We start from the raw sequence: 17,914 nt of genomic DNA on the forward strand, positions 1-17,914 counted from the left end.
GATTTATGGAAAGGATCCAGCACAGGGCTGGACACGGGAAGATACGCAGTAAACAGCGGTTATTTTTAGTGTAGTAATTTTATCTCCACAAAGGCCTCCCAGGCGCTACTCTGATATTGAGCAAAATGACGGCAAACAAGGGAGAGATAAAAGCAGCCCTCAAGGCCCCTGGGATGAGTGGGATCGCTGATCTGAGAATTCCATCTAGAGGGTAAAGGACACATGGTCACCCGAGAAACAGACTATAGAGGATTCCAAGCCCAAGGGTCACCCACGCAAAACTCACGGATATTGATCTCTTCTTCATCATAAACATCCACTTCCGTCAGCCGAATGAGCATTCTGGACAAAATGCTGAGGAACTGCAGGTAGGCACCTGTCTTCCCAATCTGTGAAGACATTAAAACTGGAGCTGGTGCTCAGTACGCCCTGTCCACGTGCAGGCACTGGCTGGAGCGCTGGACAGGCTTCGTGTCACCTGTCCCCTTCAAAGACCCCACCTCGTTAAAGCAGGAGCCAGAGGTGTGCAAAGCCATCTGAGAGGACATGGGACCTAAAGAAGGATGGCAGGCCACAGAGAGACTCCCGTAGCAGCAGACCTGCCCGCTTATAAATCATGACAACGCGCTTCTGTTTCTAACCCGCCACACTTTCTAAGCTGTTTGAAACAGGACTTGAATCGGATATTGAAGAAAGGTTGCGTCGAAAGATGAACTGCTGATACAAAGCGTAATAATGTCTCAAAAAGATCTCAGGTTGGGACACCTGGGTGGCTCAGTCAGTGAAGCGTCCAACTCTTGATTTCGGTTCAGGTCATGATCTCAGGGTGGTGAGATCGAGCCCCGAGTCGGGCTCCGTGCTGGGTGTGGAGCCTACTTGAGATTTGCTCTCTCCCTCTCCTGCTGCCCCTCCCCCATGCACTTGCATTCGCTCTCAAAATCAAAAAAAATCTTGCATGATTAGATTGCTATTTGTGTTAATCGATAGGTCTCTAATTAAAGAATAAACTCTGTTGTGTGAGATTTTAAAGTCTGGCATCTCATTTCTCTCCTCCTAAGGCCAGGAAAAGGAAATGAGCTTTCTCCTCCTGGTCTTCCTTCTATCACAGAGTCCCTCACTCGGTCTGCCCCACACCAGGCTAGGACACTAGGAGACCTCGTTCACTTTGGTCGCAGGTGGTTAAACAGGAGCCTGTGGGCTAACCTCCCACCCTGTTGCTGTGGGAATGCGCTTTCAAAGTTCTCAGCTCAGTGCCTGGCTCACAGTCCATAGTCAACAAACGTAGATGAACAGAAATAACTAACTTTAGGAAAAAATATGAAATACCACCAGGCGAACCTTTAGAAAAAAATATTTGCCATACAAGTAACAGACAAAGGATTAACATGTGTAACCTGCAAAGAGTTCCTGCCAAGCAACAGGAAAAGGTCAAATGCCTACAGGAAAAATAAACAAGAGAAACACATCAGAAAAATCACTGTGGAAGAAAGCAGGATCCCCTTTTTTCAAATTTACAAAAAGTTAATATACGCTCACCCATTAAAAAAATTCAAGAAATAGGGGCGCCTGGGTGGCTCAGCGGGTTAAGCCGCTGCCTTCGGCTCAGGTCGTGATCTCAGGGTTCTGGGATCGAGTCCCTCATGGGGAATCTCTGCTCAGCAGGGAGCCTGCTTCCCTCTCTCTCTCTCTCTGCCTGCCTCTGTCTACCGTGATCTCTCTCTGTCAAATAAATAAATAAAATCTTTAAAAAAAAAAAATTCAAGAAATACAGAGTGACGATGAAGAAGAAAGTTTACAAATCCCACTCCCTCCTCAGTGGCAATTCCGCCGGGGATTTTTTGGTATTTTCACGCACAGAGACGTATACATACACACCAATGCTTACTTTCCTAATTGATATTACACTGTGTATGTATTACTCTGTAACTTTTTTTCAATTTTAATTTCAACTTTTTCAGTGTAAAATCTTAGAGAAATTTTCATGTCAGCATCTAGAGATCGATCTCCAACTTTCTATGGCCGAACTGCACGATACAGTTGTACCCGAAGTTCTTCAACCAACCTTGACCAACGGAACTTTGGCTGTTCCCAGTTTGTTTTACTATTGTAAATAATTCTAAAGTGAGCAATCTTCTTTTTCCTTTTTCTTTTTTTTTAAAGATTTTATTTATCTATTTGACAGGGAGAGATCACAAGTAGGCAGAGAGGCAGGCAGGGGTGGGGGGAAGCAGGCTCCCTGCTGAGCAGAGAGCCTGATGTGGGACTCGATCCCAGGACCCTGAGATCATGACCTGAGCTGAAGGCAGAGACTTCCCTGAGCCACCCAGGCACCCCTAAAAAGAGCATTCTTATACACATTTTTGCGGGTTTGTATCTCTTGGACCAGACTATAAGGAAATGAACAGGCTGAGTCTGGAGGCAGCACATCCCGGCTCGGGACAGGATGGTGCTGACAGGGGTGAAGAGAGCAGTAACTGACCCCATGTACCCCCCCCCCCCGTCAGGCTGTCCTCCAGATGCCCTGGGGTTACACTCTCGTTTAATGCTCCCGTCTCCGACTCAGGTGCCGCACTTATCCTCATTCTCAGAGAGGACACTGGGGCACGGAGAAGGCTGGCTCCTGCCCAGGGCGCCAGGTATTGTCTGAGCCAGAATCCGAGCCCACTCTGGAGCCCAACTCCCACCTCTGCACTGTCCTGACAAAGCACCTTCCAGGACCGGACACAGTCATCTTCACACACTCCCAGCACGTGGCAGATGTCTGCCATTTTGACAACGGAAATAGTCTTTCATCGTTAGGAAAACACAATGAGGTGAGAGGCTGGGATAGGGACGGGCCTCCTGCCTCCCAGTTACGTATCACCAAAACCTTCCAGTGCAGAACCCTGGGCAGGGGTGCGGGCGGGGTGGGGGGTATTTCTAACTGGCACAGATTGGCCGTGGGAAGGAGAAGCACCCCCCGAGAAGCTCTCCGCCCCCACATCATGCAGGCAGGAACATGAGGCCCGAGCCTGGACGTCAGCCAGCCGTGGGCAGCAGCAGGTCCCGACCTCCGACCCCCCGCCCACTGCAGGGTCTGCCATGGGAATGGCAGGATGTGTCTAAGGGGATGTTGTCAGCCCCAAACCTGCCCCAGGCATGAACACAAGGACCCCCATGCAGCCCAGGGTCCCGCGGGGCAGCACCCACCTGAGGGGGCCCGCTGAGCAGCAGCCTGCGCGGGTGGAAGCCATCCACGCGGCCCTCGGCGCGGTTGCCGTAGTCCATGTGGCTGGGCCGTGGCACCGTCCACTGCCGGTAGTAGAGGGACTGCTCCGTGGACGTCATTGTCTTGCTGAGCAGGGGACGGAAGGAGCTGGCCCACATGACCGAGTGGGAGGGCAGGAGTGAGGCAGCCTTGGGCAGGCCGCTGCTGTCGGTGGCCGTGACCATGTCATACACCAGCTTGGGCAGGAAGACGACGGGGGGCTGCCGGCAGGCCTTGGTCATGGAGCACTGGGAGGCCTGCGGGATGAGCGTGCTGGCCGAGGGGGCCACAGACGAGGGGGAGGAGCCCGAGGAGGATAGCTGGGAGGACGACGGGGTGACCGACACCTGGATGCTCTTCTGGCCGGCTCTCGGGCCAGGGTCCGGCTGGGAGGCCAGCCCAGGGCTGTGCCTGCTGATGACCGACGGTGGCCCCCAACTCGCTTGGGGCCTCTGTCTCTCCCCGGGGGCCCTGGCCTCTTCCGAGGGGCCACAGGGCTGTGGTGATCTGGCCCGCTCCCCCTGCGAGGGTGCCCCGGGCTGAGCCGAGGACTCGCCACACAGCGCTGAGCCTGGGGAGGGATGCGCCTGTCAGTCATGCCCCAGGAAGGACCCTCGCCAAAGCACCCACCATTCCTGTTCCTGTGATACAAACTACCCGTACCCCACAATCACCGGGAACTTTCACGAACAAAATCCCCCTCTGGGTCAACAGAAACGCTCTTGTCTTATGACAGAGCCATGGCTCGCCGGAGAGAGAACTGGCATCACCCCACACCCACCCCAGCACCCGGCACGCGGCCTCAAAAGCTACCCCGTTGCAACCCCCTGACCCAATCTGCTCCACAAGCCCCTGCCTGAGGGCTCGAGCCACACACACACGCCGTGCAGGTGCTCCCGGGAGCACCCCTCCCTGCTGTCCCCTCCTGCGGCTCTCGTCTTGCCTCAGCACCAGCACAGCGGCAGCTTCGAGCTCAAACCACCAGCGAGACTCGCAGGACTCAGCAGCTTCAACCAAATGCTAGAATTCCCCAACTTTCAGAAGGATCGGGAGAGGAGGGGCAGCTGGCACAGCAGCCCCCCACAAAGGGCCCTCCTTCTGCCCCTCCCCCACGTGCACCCCGCTGAGACCTGGGTGAGTGCCGCCCCACACCGGGCAGCACCCGGCAGTCTTCATACCACCCCAGCCTCACACACCAGGCCTCGCGCACCGGCTCGCACCAGCCCTGCAGACCGCGGGCCCCGTAGAAAGCAGAGCAGACAGGACGCCGCACCGCAGCCCTCACTCTGTCCTTCCCCAGGAGACAGAACCAGGCAGGCCCGACACCCCCGCACCACCCTCTGCAGAAAGGCCTTCCCGCCCCCTGCTCCTGGCTCAGCCCGTAGCCCACACACCACGCCGCTCAGGCAACCTCCCCTGTGGATCCGAGCTCCCCAGCAGGGGCCCCGCCACTCAGCAACTGCCTGCGCGGCCAGCCTGCCCTTCCAGATGCTTCCGGAACCACCAGAGGAGGAAATGCGGCACTGGCCAGCCCCCTCCGCTGAAGGCTCCGGCTGACACCTCGCCCTCGGGCGAGGCACCTGAAACAGTGACAGCGGAAGAGCAGATACGGGGAAGCTGTGAGGGACCCACACCTGGGCCCTGGCCCGGGACAAGGGGGACAGATGGGCCTGAAGGACATCAAAGAGGCACAAGATCCCAAAAGCAGACCAAGGGAACCCCGGTGCCTTCATCCGCTTCCCTAGGTTGTGAGGGCCGGCCTGGTGGGACCCTGAGGACTGACGCCCACACAGATGTTTCTCTCCATCAACCCCAGACCTCCACTGGTCTGTCCCCAGTTCAATCCAGGGGAACTACCGGTCTATAAAGATGAGACCCAGGGCCACCCAGGTCCCCACCCCAACTCATGTGGCTGTGGCCAAATCTCACCTCCCCGGGCCTCCATCCCCTCATCTCTGAAGTCTACAGCAGCCAACACCATGAGAAGTACCTCGTCAGAGACCCCTAAGGATCTCAGGCCCTTCTGAAGAGTCCCGACTAAGAAAGTCACCTCAGTGACTAGGGTACCTCCCCTGCCAGATAAGTATGAAAGTCACCTCACGTAACGGAAGAACTCCAGAAGGAGAGAGCTTGGCTCGTAGCCTGGACATTCTACTCCTGGAGACACTGCACAGAGCAGTGTGTCCCCAGAACCTTCTAAAAAGCAATCCCATCAAGACTGGGGAAGAACAAAGCCCCATTTCTGGCTATCGGAATAACAGAGTCACCCACTCACCCATTCGCCAGCTCCACCCTGGGGCCCTGGGTGCCCTACACTGTTTGAGGCAGAGGACACCAGAGGCTATAGCACTTGGCTTTCTGACTGACCGGAAACCCCCTGGTGTGCTCTGACCCCTACAGCGGCGCCTTGACCCCAGCCAGGCACCCATCTGCACGGAGCTGCAGCCCGCGTGACCGCGTCTTGGGCCCAGACGCCACACGCACCTCCACTGCCCAAGCCCCCTCCCGACTATCTTCTCCGAGACACACAGGCCAGCTGCTCGCTGAAACCTGCAGGGGCCGCACCCGACCCCTAAATCTGCCCCCGCCTGTACCCCTTCACGCGCGCGAGCGTGCACATAGACCGCGAGGAGGTCTCTGCAGCACATCACACACTGGTGAGTGACCACGGGCTCCCTGAGAGCGGGCTGTACCTCACCTGTCTTTCCACTCGGACTCAGATACAAAGTGGGTTCTCGGTAACGGTCTCAACAGGCAGACAGGCGATACCGTCTCATGTGGGCCAGTCTTGACTGCTCCCAGACGCCGAGCCTCCCTTTGGCAGAGACTGGGCATTTTCCCCACAGTTCCCTGCGGTCTGGGTCCAGGGCTCAGGGGATACCTGCTGCCTTCTGATGCTCTCCCCCCGGGGAAATGTGGGTGCACTTCTCTCTGCCTTTAGACTCAACAAGAACACCTCATCCAGCCCCCCTCCTCCCTCGGAGCAACTCATTCCCTAAACCAACAATGTCTGGGAAGCAGCAAGGGGACACCACCCGGCACAGGCCACTGAGGGGGACAGAGTCCACAATCTTCTCCCAGGAACTCGGAGTTCCTGCCCAAACTCCTCACATCCCAGACCCGAATCCAGAAAAACAATCACTCCTGAAGAAACTCCGGTTTTCAAAGATCCCCTTCTCTTTCCAGTTCTAGGTGAAAATAAAGATCTCTTCTCATTCTCTAATATCCAAAAGAAACATGCAGAAGTGCACTGTTTCCCACCTGGAGACTTACTGGACGCTTTAGAGGACAGAGACGAAGATGCGGAATCGTGGGAGCGGGACCTCTCCCTCTTCACGGGGCTCCTCTTCTCTGAGGTGGAGCCTGTTTCAAGACACACGTGCTGAAAATGCCTCACAATCATCATCTCATGTGTTTGCCCAGCACTTGAGTTTGCAAAGTGTGTTCACACCTAGCATCCATCCACGCGTCCATCCATCCATGCGTCCAACCATCCATTCACGAATCCATCTATCCATCCGTGGGTCCAACCATCCATTCATGCGTCTGTCTATCCATCTGTCGACCCAGCTACCATCTTGCAGGCACCCGCCTCTGACAGAGCCCCAAGGAGACAGAAGTGGGGAACGCAGGCCACTCAGGCGCTCCCGGCTCACCCAGATTCCTTCTCAGGACACACAGGTACAGGTGTAAGGAGCACAGAGAGACCCGGGAGCCAGGCTCCCACCCAGAACGGGAAAACAGGAGCGGGTGACTTCTTGGAAGGAGTGACCCGGCCTGAGCCCTGAAGGGCTGGCAGTGGTTTCCAGGTAAAGCACAGAGGAGAGGGAGCTCGAAGTCACAGGAGAGCCTCTGTGTGGCCCAGAGTGACAAGAGCAGGGAACAGCCAAGGAACCCCGATGAGCTGAGTGTGACCCACAGCACAGGGGACAGTGTGAGAAGCATGAACAGAGAGACTAGAGAGGCAGGCTGTAAAATGCCAGGAATGCGGATTCATCCCATGGACAACAGGGAGATTGAGGCATCTTAATGTCAGGGTCACAGTCATGTTTGTGCAAGGCCGTTACAAGCCCCAGCAGAGTCTGTCCAGGGGATCCTCTAGTCTGTCTTACAGATGAGCAATCTGAAGCCAGTAATGGAAGCAGGAGGTGTTCCAAGTCACACAGTCAGCGGGAAGACCCCGCATCACACCCCACGAACGCTTCCCATGTTTCTATCAACAGCTTCGTCTTTTCTCTTGCTGTGCTATTAACAAGTCTGATCCCAGGCACTGCTCTGATGCATGGGCCCTATTAAAATAGAGTGTTGGATTTTCATGTCTTTGAACGAAACCGGCCTTTTATCATCAATCCCCATAATCGACCCATCCCGCTGACTCACACAGAGGAAAGCTCATCCGGGGCAGGAATGCCACCGACAAGTCACACAGAGCAGGAAACAGAGTCCTGAGAAATCGCGATTTCCCTTCCTATTCTCTAAAAATTCTGGAGCTCGGAAGAAACAGTTGGGATTTCCATTTTCTTGTACCTCCAGAAAGAGGGGCAGGAAGCAAAATCTGAATGCAACACGAACGTGCCATCTCCTGCAAAGACCTATCCAGACCGCGCTCATCAGAGCTCCTGCCCACGAGACGAGCCCCAGGGCCGCACAAGTGCACGCTGCCCCCAAGATGAGAAGGCCAGGCAGACCCGCCACCCCTCACCTTCCGTCACGAGCTCCTCATCCTCGTTGTCTGTGCTGCTCAGCTTTTCTGCGTCGCTCTCTAAGGGCTCGTGCCGGGCCCCCTTCTCCAAGGGAACCTCGTTGCTCACAAAGTAAGCAGCCAGGCCCAGCTCCTGCTCTAGCGCCGTTCTCACCAAGCACGAGGAGTTTATCAGACGCAGGTCGCAGTACCTCAGAGACCTGGAGGAAAAAGATAGTATCTTTCGAGTGTCCTGTACAGTGAGGCTCCTCTCCCGGTGCCGGTGGGAATGGGATCAGGACCAGCCCCCTGCCGCCTTGTTAGGGCCCTTGGACTTGCGCAAACGGAAACACAGATCACCAGACGTGAGCCTCTGGCAACCAAGTCAGTTGAAAAGTAACCGTCTTGGGGGCACCTGCCATGGATTCAGCCCTGTCCCGTCATCGAAAGAGCGTCTGCGGGCCAGAAGAAAAGCAGGCTTGAACCCAGCTCTGCTACGTTCTAGGGCCAGAACGTTTCTAAGCAGGGGGACTTCCTGCAGGCTCAGATTCTCATCTCAAAGACGAGAATTAAGTAACAGCCATCTAAGTACACTGTTTGAGGACTGTATGCAGTCAGCGGACATTTAATGATTCAATCAGCACTTAAAATGTGCCAGGACAGTGCTAGATGCTAGGGACAGACTGACAATCAAGTCACCGCCATATGAGAAAGGAGTCTGAGAAGACAGACACCAACAAGCAATGAGAGAGGCTGAGGAGTGGGCACAGAGGTCAGGCCAACGCAGGGCTCGGGTTGTAGGGTGGAAATGGCAACGCGCCTGGAGAGAGGCAGATGCAGGTTCCAATCAGGCTCTACAACCTCAGGCAAATGGCCTTTTGTTTGTTCTTCTACAAAACAGGACAGTGATGCTACCCTTGCAAAGACTAAATTCTCTATGGAAAGTCAACACTGGGCCTAATACAGAGAAGGTGCTCAGTAAATGCTTGCTCAAATTTAAGATGGCTTAAGGCATTGTCTTAGGTCTTAGGGAGTTGAGGGATGGAAGAAATAATCCGTGTGAAATGCAACAAACAAGGTCAAATGTTTTAGAGCCCCCTTTACCTGGCCTGCGAGGATGCCGTGTGCAGTGGCCCTCGTGTATGTGTGGGGTGGCCCAGGGGAAGGAACCCCAGCTTTGGAGTTGGGCAGCCTGGAGTCCATGGTTTGCCACCTGCGCTTAGTCTCTAAGTCCCATTTCCTCACTGCTCAAAGGGGACAGTGAAATACGACCTCCCCCCAGGGCTAGAGTAGTGAGGGTAAAACGAACTAAAGCACCTGAGAAGAATCTGGTACGAGACAGGAACTCAGGAAGTGTCCCCTCGTACCGTTTTGTTCTACAGGGAAGAGTGCATGGCTGCCTCCCCTCGCCACAGTATTAAGTAAACCTTCAGGAGCCAAACTGTTGTCACTCATTCAAGCAACTGCCTTATTAGAGACCCAATGGCCTTCTGTCCTGAGTGTCTACTTGTCCATGTGACGGCCCAGAGACCCCGGGAGACACCAAGTGGGTTCACAGCTGACTTCTGTGTGGCTGTGGTCTCCCACAGAAGACAGCCTTTGAGACAGTCAGCTCTGTGTGTGGAAACCAGCCCTTCCTGAGGGGCATCCGCCACCTCCCCGTTTCCCAGAACACCTCCTCCACCGGGAGGGCCCCGCTATCCCAACAGTGAGATGCCGGGAGAAATGAAGCTTTGACCCCCAAGATGATCAAATTCTTTCCTAAACAGAAGAGCCTTCCCCAACGCACACGGTGATCCTCGTGGGGAGAAACCGAGAGAGGCATCGACCCTACCCCAGCTGGAAGACCTCCACCCACGGGCCCAGCAACAGCCACCCCCCCGCCCAGGGAGCCCAAAAGGGGCTGGTCTGCGAGTGAGGGAATGGTGCCCAGACCTCAGACATGTTCCACCGCCACAGGCTGGAAAACTGTCAGATAAACACACAACTCCGTGGTGACCGTGAACGTGAAGACTCCACCTGCCGTCAGGCACCGGCAGGCCGGCCTGACCGCCCCCCAGAGCCGCGGGCACGGGCAGCTGGCTCCCCGAAGGCCCCCAGGGCCACAGCCCCTCGGCTCACCTCGGTAAGGACTCCCCGTGCAGGTCTGTCCCGCTGAAGATGAGGATGCACGGCAGGCCCTCCAGCTCCAGGTACGTCTGAGGCCGCCACTCCGCGGCCTCGATCTTCTGCCACATCTGCGGGTAATGGAAAGCAGTGAGGCGGGCGAGCCTCCTCCCGTCCGGACTAGCCCAGCTCTGACAGCTCTACGGCGTCCTCCTGACCGGAAGCGTTTCGTGAAAAGGACAGTTCTTCACAGGACAAGAAAGCGTGTCATCGGCTTCCCGGCCGTACTCCCTGCCGCACGGCATAGCCCCTGTCGGCCATCACGGGCCATCTGCGGCCGCGTCCTGGGGACCAAGTGTGCGTTCGCAGTTGTGTCTACCGCTTGCTCGGAGCTTTCTTAACCGGGCCTCTCCCTCGCAGCTGCTGCTCAACTCTTCCCTCGGGATTCTGCGTAACTGTCCCGCATTTTCCCTCCCTCTCTGTGGGCTCCGTAAGGAGCTAAGGGCCGGGCACTGCGCTAATCTGGGGGTGCTGAGCTGTGGGGGTGGTCCCTGCCCTCCACCGCCTGGGGAAAGAGCCAGAGGACAGGCAGCAGCACGCCAGCCCCTGCCTCCATGCAGAGGAGAACCAAGGGGCAGGGAGGGGCAGCTTCCCGAAAGAGGAAAAGGCAGCAGCTGAGTTTACAGGCTAAACTGTTGGCTAAACCGAGGAGGAGAAAAGCACTCCCAGGAAGAATGAAAGGCACACCGCAGCCCCGAAGTCTGAAAGAGCAAGACGGGGGCACCTGGGTGGCTCAGTCGGTTAAGCCTCTGCCTTCGGCTCAGGTCATGGTCTCAGGGTCCTGGGATCGAGTCCTGTGTCAGGCTCCCCACTCAGCGGGGGGTCTGCTTCTCCCTCTGCCCCTCCCCCAACTCTGGCTCACTGACTCTTTCTCCCCCTTTTTCTCAAATAATAAAATCTTAAAAAAAAAAAAAAAAAAGAGCAAGACAAAGCATTGGGGGGCAACATTTATAAGAATTTGGTCCAGCAGGCGGGGACAGGACAAGAGAGCGGCCAGAGGGGTGGCCCGCCATGGAGGGGGCGTGACGGACAGGCTCGCTGAGGTGTCTGCTGCCGTTCTGTCACCCCTCCCGCCCCTCCCCCCAGCGCCCACCTTGAGCTGCTTCACGAAGTGCTTCCCGACGGTGATGCCAGAGCTGGGGCTGCCCAGGATGATCTCGAAGTGCTCCTCCAGGGCCAGGCGCGCCCGCACGTGGGCCAGTCGCTCGTAGGCCACGGCCGCCAGCGGCAAGCAGGGCACCCGCAGCAGGACCATGAGCCCGTGGCCGCAGGGGCACTGTTTGGGGGCGTTGATGAGGTTCTGGGTGATCTCCAGCGTCTCCACCGACGTGTAGTCCTTCATCTGCGAGAGGCCGCTCACGGCCATCATCGCGGCCGCGTAGTGCTGCACGAGAACAAAGGTCCTGATCACCGCGCTGTGCAGGCGGGGGAACCTACAACAAATGGAGAGACGGGGCCATGACCGGGCTGCCGGCCACCTTGGGGACGCCCGGAGCGCTCCGGCAGGAGCAGCGGGGCCGGCGCCAGACAAGCAAGGGACCCGGCACGGCTACCGACGCAGGCACGGCGAACCCCAGGTTGCACGCAGCTTGTGTTTCCTGCCAAAGCTGGTTGTTTCCAACCTGAAAGGGAAGTCTGCCTTAGAAGTCGAATCGAAAATTGCTCGGGCATTTCCAGCTAGGAAACAAGGGCACGGGTCCGCTGCTTCTCGGCGTTTTCCAGCCCTGGTGCATAGGAGCGGCTCAATAAATATTTGTGCAAGGAGCAAAGAGGCATGAAGGAAACAAATGATTGTTCCGTCTCTCATCAGCTTAATTTGCAATCTGCCCCCATTCCCACTGAAAATAGAACCACCAGGCTCAGCACGTAAGCACAGCTGTCACCTTCCCCAGATTGAGGGCAGCCTGAAGGCACACCTTCCCCAGGGTTGTCACCTTCCCCAGATTGAGGGCAGCCATCCTGAAGGCACACCTCGGCCTTCATTTCAAGGCCAATGAGTAACCAGAAATGTACCTAAATGTGATTTGACATGAATTACAAATCAGAACACATTCAGTCAAACAAACCCCAGTTTGGGCTTCAGAAACTGTTACCATCTGTGTTTACACACAAAAATGGCAACCCCGCCATGACCACATGCCCTGTAAACGGTCTTGTGACCCACGCATCAGAAACAGACCCAGAGCCCCAGCAGAAAACCCCACCCCTGTAGGCCACCGTGTTTCTCAGTAGGAACAAATCGACATCTGCTTTACCAATCAATGATGTTCTTGTGGGATTATTTCACTGGAAAGCATCTCTTGACACAGTGGCTTTTTGGAGCAAAGATAGAGAAGTTTCTGGATCTACAAAGATCAGACTCTTAGCATGGCCATGCCACCCTGAGAGTTCTACCAGGGCAGTCAGTCACCTTCCACAGAGTTTCTGAGGTCTTCCCTCATCTACTGTTCTCCTTTTCCTCATTCTTTGTCCTTAGCATTTCAACTACGCCAGGAGTTCTATACATTGGAGAGCTGGCTTGGCAAACTGATCACTACCACGTGCCTGCTGTCTCAGGAAGGCACGACTGATCTGCAGACTCTGGAACAGAGGGGAGTCAGCCATCCAAGGACTGCCTTGCCCTACCCCTGGTACACTGGGCAAACAGGCTTAAGAAGCAAAGCAGAGAGCAGGGTGGAAGATGCATGGTCTCCCCTATCCTACAGCACTGTAGGACATGTCCTACACCACATGTGGTGGCCCCATGTCACCCTGAGCAAGGTGGGATGAAGGGGGATGAAGAAGGGCAGGAGTCATTTGGGAGGAAGCATTCTTTCTCCCCAACTCTGATGTGGTGGGAAGCACCTGCATTCAACTCTGTTCAAAGGACAAGCGGAGTCAGAACAGGAACCATATTTATCCATCTGAAATGACAAAAAAACTGGACAAATATATGAAACAAGAGTGTTTCAAGACATTGGGCACCAGGAAGTGAAAGACAGTGATCCTCAGAAATGGGAACCAAATAGGGTGAGCTCCCAGCTTCTTCCTGGAAGAAGTTTCTGGAATGTGCTCAGGAAAGGGAAACCCAAGCAAAGCATCACTATTCTTCCTGACTTGAGGAACAGCACTGGAGTCCAGGGAAATCAAGGTATCAAGAGTTCACAGGGGAAGAACCAGAAAGGAGTAAGCTGCGCAAATAGAGAACTCAGGAGAGCTACAGAGGGTCCCCCAAGTCGTCAGCTGAGGAGTGATCAGTGCAGGAGATGAGGAAACTACTCAAGGCCAAGAAAGGAACCATCCAAGAGAATTAAAGGGAACTGTGCCTCAAGCTCACACAGGGTTTAGAATAGTTCCTGTTCCCACCAACAGCGTGGAAGACCTCAGAATTGATGGAACATTATAGAATACTTAGAGGGTTTTGCCTCAGTAGGGACAACCCTGGACTAAACTGGTCCTAAGAAAGCTCAAAGCTTAAAGTCAGACCTAAAAGGACTAAACCATCTCCAAGTAACTTAACTACATCCCTGAACGAAGCTGAAGAACATGTATAGGAATACATCCAGCCCCAACAAGGTGAGATTTACAATGTGTGGAATCCTCTCAAAAATTACCAGATATTTAAAGACGATAATACAACCCACAATAAGGAGGCAGAAAAATCAATCAATAGAAACTGACTCAGAAATGACACACATGATAGAATTAGTAGATAAGAACATTAAATCAATTATTGTGATTAAATTCTATCCATTTAAAAAACTACAGAAAAGATTGAGAATGTTAGAGATGTATAAAAAAAAAAAAAAAGACTCCAATTCTAGAGATCAAAACTAAAAAGCCTCAGAAAGAAGATGAAACTGGACCCTGAATTCTCATGGGAGCTGCCATCTTGGTATTTGGACTTGCCCTGCCCTGCCAGTGATAATGCATTCAGGGATGGGTACCTGACCCAGGATAGGTCATCAGTCTTTTCTTGGAATTTTTCAAACTGTTTAAAACAATCAGTCCCCCTCTAGAAGCTGAAGACTGTGTAATTCAGCAGCAATGAGAGGTGATGTTTTCATGGAAGAAGCCACTGTGCACTGAGATACAATACAGGCAACACAAATAGAGATACCAAAGACAAGACAACATAGTCTCCCCAGTGTTTAATACCTAACGTAAGTTCCTTCTGAAACCAGCTACATCTCTGACATCCAGTGGTTCATTTATTCAACCTCTCCTTCGATTTCATGGCTCAATACATGGCTCTCCTTTTCTTAAGGTAGTTCAAGTTGAATTTCTGTCACTTGCAAAGAAGAGTTCTGATTAATCGACAAACACAAGTAACTGTTTATCATCCATCCATCAACGTGTATGTACATTCATGCATGTGCTACCTAAAATTGTCCTTCTTCTTTTCTTAGAGGACACCTTCTCTCTTAGGAGAAAAGTTCCTTCTTGTTATACAAGACTCCTTTGCTTTTATTTAAAAATACACACACACACACACACACACACACATACATAAAGAAACAATCGAGATGTGATTGACAGCAGGAAAAAAGATCAACAAATGTAAAAACACAGTAATAGAAACTATCTAAAATGAAACAAGGGGAAACAAAAAACAATGACTACAGCACCAGAGAGTTACGGAACAAATTCAAGCAGCTTAATGTATGTTATTGGACTACTCTAAAAGAGAGAAGGAGAATGTAGAAAAATATATTTGAAGAAATAATAACTGATTTTTTTTCTCAAACATAATGAAAATTCAATTAACTTAAGTACAAGAAACATGAAGAAAATTATAACAAAGCATATCTTAAATTACTTAAAACCAGTAACAAATTTTGAAAAATTTTAAAGTGGCTTGGTCATGGGATGGAAGGACCTGGGAGGGGAGGGCACATTATAGAGAGAAACAAAGGTGATGGCAACAGATTTTGTTTGAAACAATGCAAGTCGGAAGACAGTAGAGCGACATCTTTAATGCATTGAAAAAGAAAACTACCTAAATTTTATACCTAGGGAAATATCTTTTAAAAATGAGTAAAAATAAAGACACACAAAAGCATAAAGACTGCATCACCAGCAGACCTTCCTTAAAAATGTTGATTAAAAAGTCCTTGAGAAAGGATAACAGAACCAGATAAATCCACACAAAGAAATGAAAAGCAGTGCAAATAGTAACTATGTGCATAAATACAAAAGATGTTTTTTAAAAGTTATTATTTAAATATCTCTAAAAGATAATTGGCTATCTAAAGCAAAAGTAATTTATTGTGAAGTTTATAATGTATATTAGCAAAATGTCTGAACACAGAAGTACAAAGCCTAGCAGGTGAGATATAGATACACTGCTGTAACGTTCTTATCCATGAAGTGGTATAATATTACTTGAAAGAAGAAAGTAGCTTAAAAATATATACTGTAAAGTCTAATGCAACACCTAAAAGGACTTAAGAATTACAGCTAATAAGCAAGTGGAGGAGGGAATGAAACCATAAATGCTCAGTTCATCCAAAGGGAGACAGAAAAAGGGAGTCCATAGCACAGACGAAACAAAGAGAAAAATGGCAAGATGGTAGATTTAAGTACAACCGCATCAATAATTAAATGTAAATGGTCTAAACACCTCAACTAAATGTAAATGGTCTAAACACCTCAACTAAAAGTCACAGACTGCCAGATGCAATAAACAAGTAAGACCCAACGATAAGCTATCTACATGAAAACCTTAAACATAAAGACACAAGTCGGTTAAAAGTGAAAACATGGAAAACTATAAACTATGCTGACATTAACCAAAGGAAAGCTGGAGCAGCTATATAACATCAGCAAAAGTAGATTTTAGAACAAAGAATTATATCCTTTGGGTCCTTTCATAATGATAAAAGAGTCAATTCATCAAGAGACACTTTACCAAAGATGACATACAAGTGACAAACACATGAAAAGATGCTCAACATTATCAGTAAACTGGAGAAATGAATGAAGTTCTGACAAATACTGTGTAATTTCATTCATATGAAACACTAGAAAATGCATAGTCTACAGTGAGAAAGGGAAAGGAAGGAATAATTAGCAATGGGGAGAAGGAATCTCTTGTTTCTTAGCTTAAGGGTGAAGGGTTTGCCAGGGTTTACATATGTCAAAACTCACCAAATCGAATATTTCAAATATCTGCAGTTTACTGTAGGTCAGTCAGTCCTCATGAAAGCTATTGTTTAAAAAGAAAAAAAGAAAAAAAGAACTACCACGTGGGAGGCAGGAACTAGCCCAGCTCCAAACAGTAGGTACAGGTAGGATGTGCCTGCCCCTAAGCCTTTGTGGTCGGCCCCATAGGAAGGAAGCGCCACAGAAAACATACTGGAATAAAATCAGGAGTTGTTAAATGTCTAAATCTCTTAAGGACCAGTGAGTCTGTGGTCTTGCAAGCGGACTTCCCAGCCACAGGCTGGGGTCTGTGTACAGCATGGGGCATATCAACAGGCTGGCCATGCACATGGTGGAAAGAGGCAGTAACCAATGTGTTCTTACCTTCAGTGCCTTCTGTCCAAGTTGCCTGTTTCAAAAGAGATACCCAGGGGCGCCTGGGTGGCTCAGTGGGTTAAGCCTCTGCCTTCAGCTCAGGTCATGATCTCAGGGTCCTGGGATCAAGCCCCACATCAGGCTCTCTGCTCAGCAGGGAGCCTGCTTCCCCCTCTCTCTCTGCCTGCCTCTCTGCCTACTTGTGATCTTTCTTTCTGTCAAATAAATAAATAAAATCTTAAAAAAAAAAAAAAAAAAAAAAAGGAGATACCCAGACAGGGGATTCCTAGGAGCGGCAGCATGGCATGGGGGAAAGAACACCAAACCTGGCTATAATCCAGGGTGCCACAAACAGGATGTGCGACCTTGGGCAAATCACTTCCCCTCTCTGGGTCTCGATTCCCACAATTATAAGATGGGGTGGGGTGGTTGGGTTAAATGGTTCCTAGGTGGTTCTATGATTCTCCATAACTCAACATTCCAGAGTTTTCTATTCTCTTCTCATGTAGTAAAATTTAATCTCTGTGCAATACTTCCGGTTCAGCAGAGGGGGAGAGAGGAGAGAAAGGAAGAGGATGGTGGAGAGGAGGACAGTGACAGTCGTGGTTACAGTAATGGTGCTGATGGTAATGGCAGCAATGACAACAGTGGTGAGGTACATCATGACGGTGATGATGGGGCAGTGATGGTGACACTGGTGCTGATGGTGGGGACAGTAATGGTGATGATGTTCTCAGTAATAATGGTGGTGACAGCAGTGACAGTGATGATGGGGCAGTGATGGTGACACTGGTGCTGATGGTGGGGACAGTGATGGTGATGTTCTTGGTAATAATGGTGGTGACAGCAGTGACGGTGATGATGGGGCAGTGATGGTGACAGTGGTGCTGATGGTGGGGACAGTGATGGTGATGTTCTTGGTAATAATGGTGGTGACAGCAGTGACGGTGATGATGGGGCAGTGATGGTGACAGTGGTGCTGATGGTGGGGACAGTAATGGTGATGATGTTCTCGGTAATAATGGTGGTGACAGCAGTGACGGTGATGATGGGACAGTGATGGTGACACTGGTGCTGATGGTGGGGACAGTGACGCTAATGACCTTGGTAATGGGGTGACAGCAGTGACATGATGATGGGATGGTGACGGTGACAGTGGTGGTGGTGGTGACAGTGATGGTGATGATGTTCTCGGTAATAATGGTGGTGACAGCAGTGACAGTGATGATGGGACAGTGATGGTGACACTGGTGCTGATGGTGGGGACAGTAATGGTGATGATGTTCTCGGTAATAATGGTGGTGACAGCAGTGACGGTGATG

At 51.7% G+C, this 17,914-nt stretch overlaps 1 protein-coding gene across 2 annotated transcripts in view; it reads right to left on the reverse strand.

Annotated features, from left to right (window-relative positions):
- Positions 1–17,914, reverse strand: part of LOC111154103 (growth regulation by estrogen in breast cancer 1) — a 71,581-nt gene that overhangs the window by 16,012 nt on the left and 37,655 nt on the right. Inside the window, exons 17-22 of one of the 2 annotated variants that reach the window (XM_022513490.1) lie at positions 11,188–11,527; positions 10,050–10,165; positions 7,950–8,149; positions 6,521–6,610; positions 3,190–3,818; positions 287–389 (exon numbers count right to left, since the gene is read on the reverse strand). In XM_022513490.1, coding sequence (XP_022369198.1) covers positions 287–389; positions 3,190–3,818; positions 6,521–6,610; positions 7,950–8,149; positions 10,050–10,165; positions 11,188–11,527 — 1,478 coding nt within the window. Of the gene's footprint in view, positions 1–286; positions 390–3,189; positions 3,819–6,508; positions 6,611–7,949; positions 8,150–10,049; positions 10,166–11,187; positions 11,528–17,914 lie in introns of both variants that reach the window. The other variant, XM_022513489.1, reaches the window with a different exon arrangement.

The sequence above is a fragment of the Enhydra lutris genome, unplaced genomic scaffold (genome assembly GCF_002288905.1).
Source record: "Enhydra lutris kenyoni isolate GAN:26980312 unplaced genomic scaffold, ASM228890v2 scaffoldscaffold35, whole genome shotgun sequence".
In the NCBI taxonomy this organism is placed as follows: domain Eukaryota; kingdom Metazoa; phylum Chordata; class Mammalia; order Carnivora; family Mustelidae; genus Enhydra; species Enhydra lutris.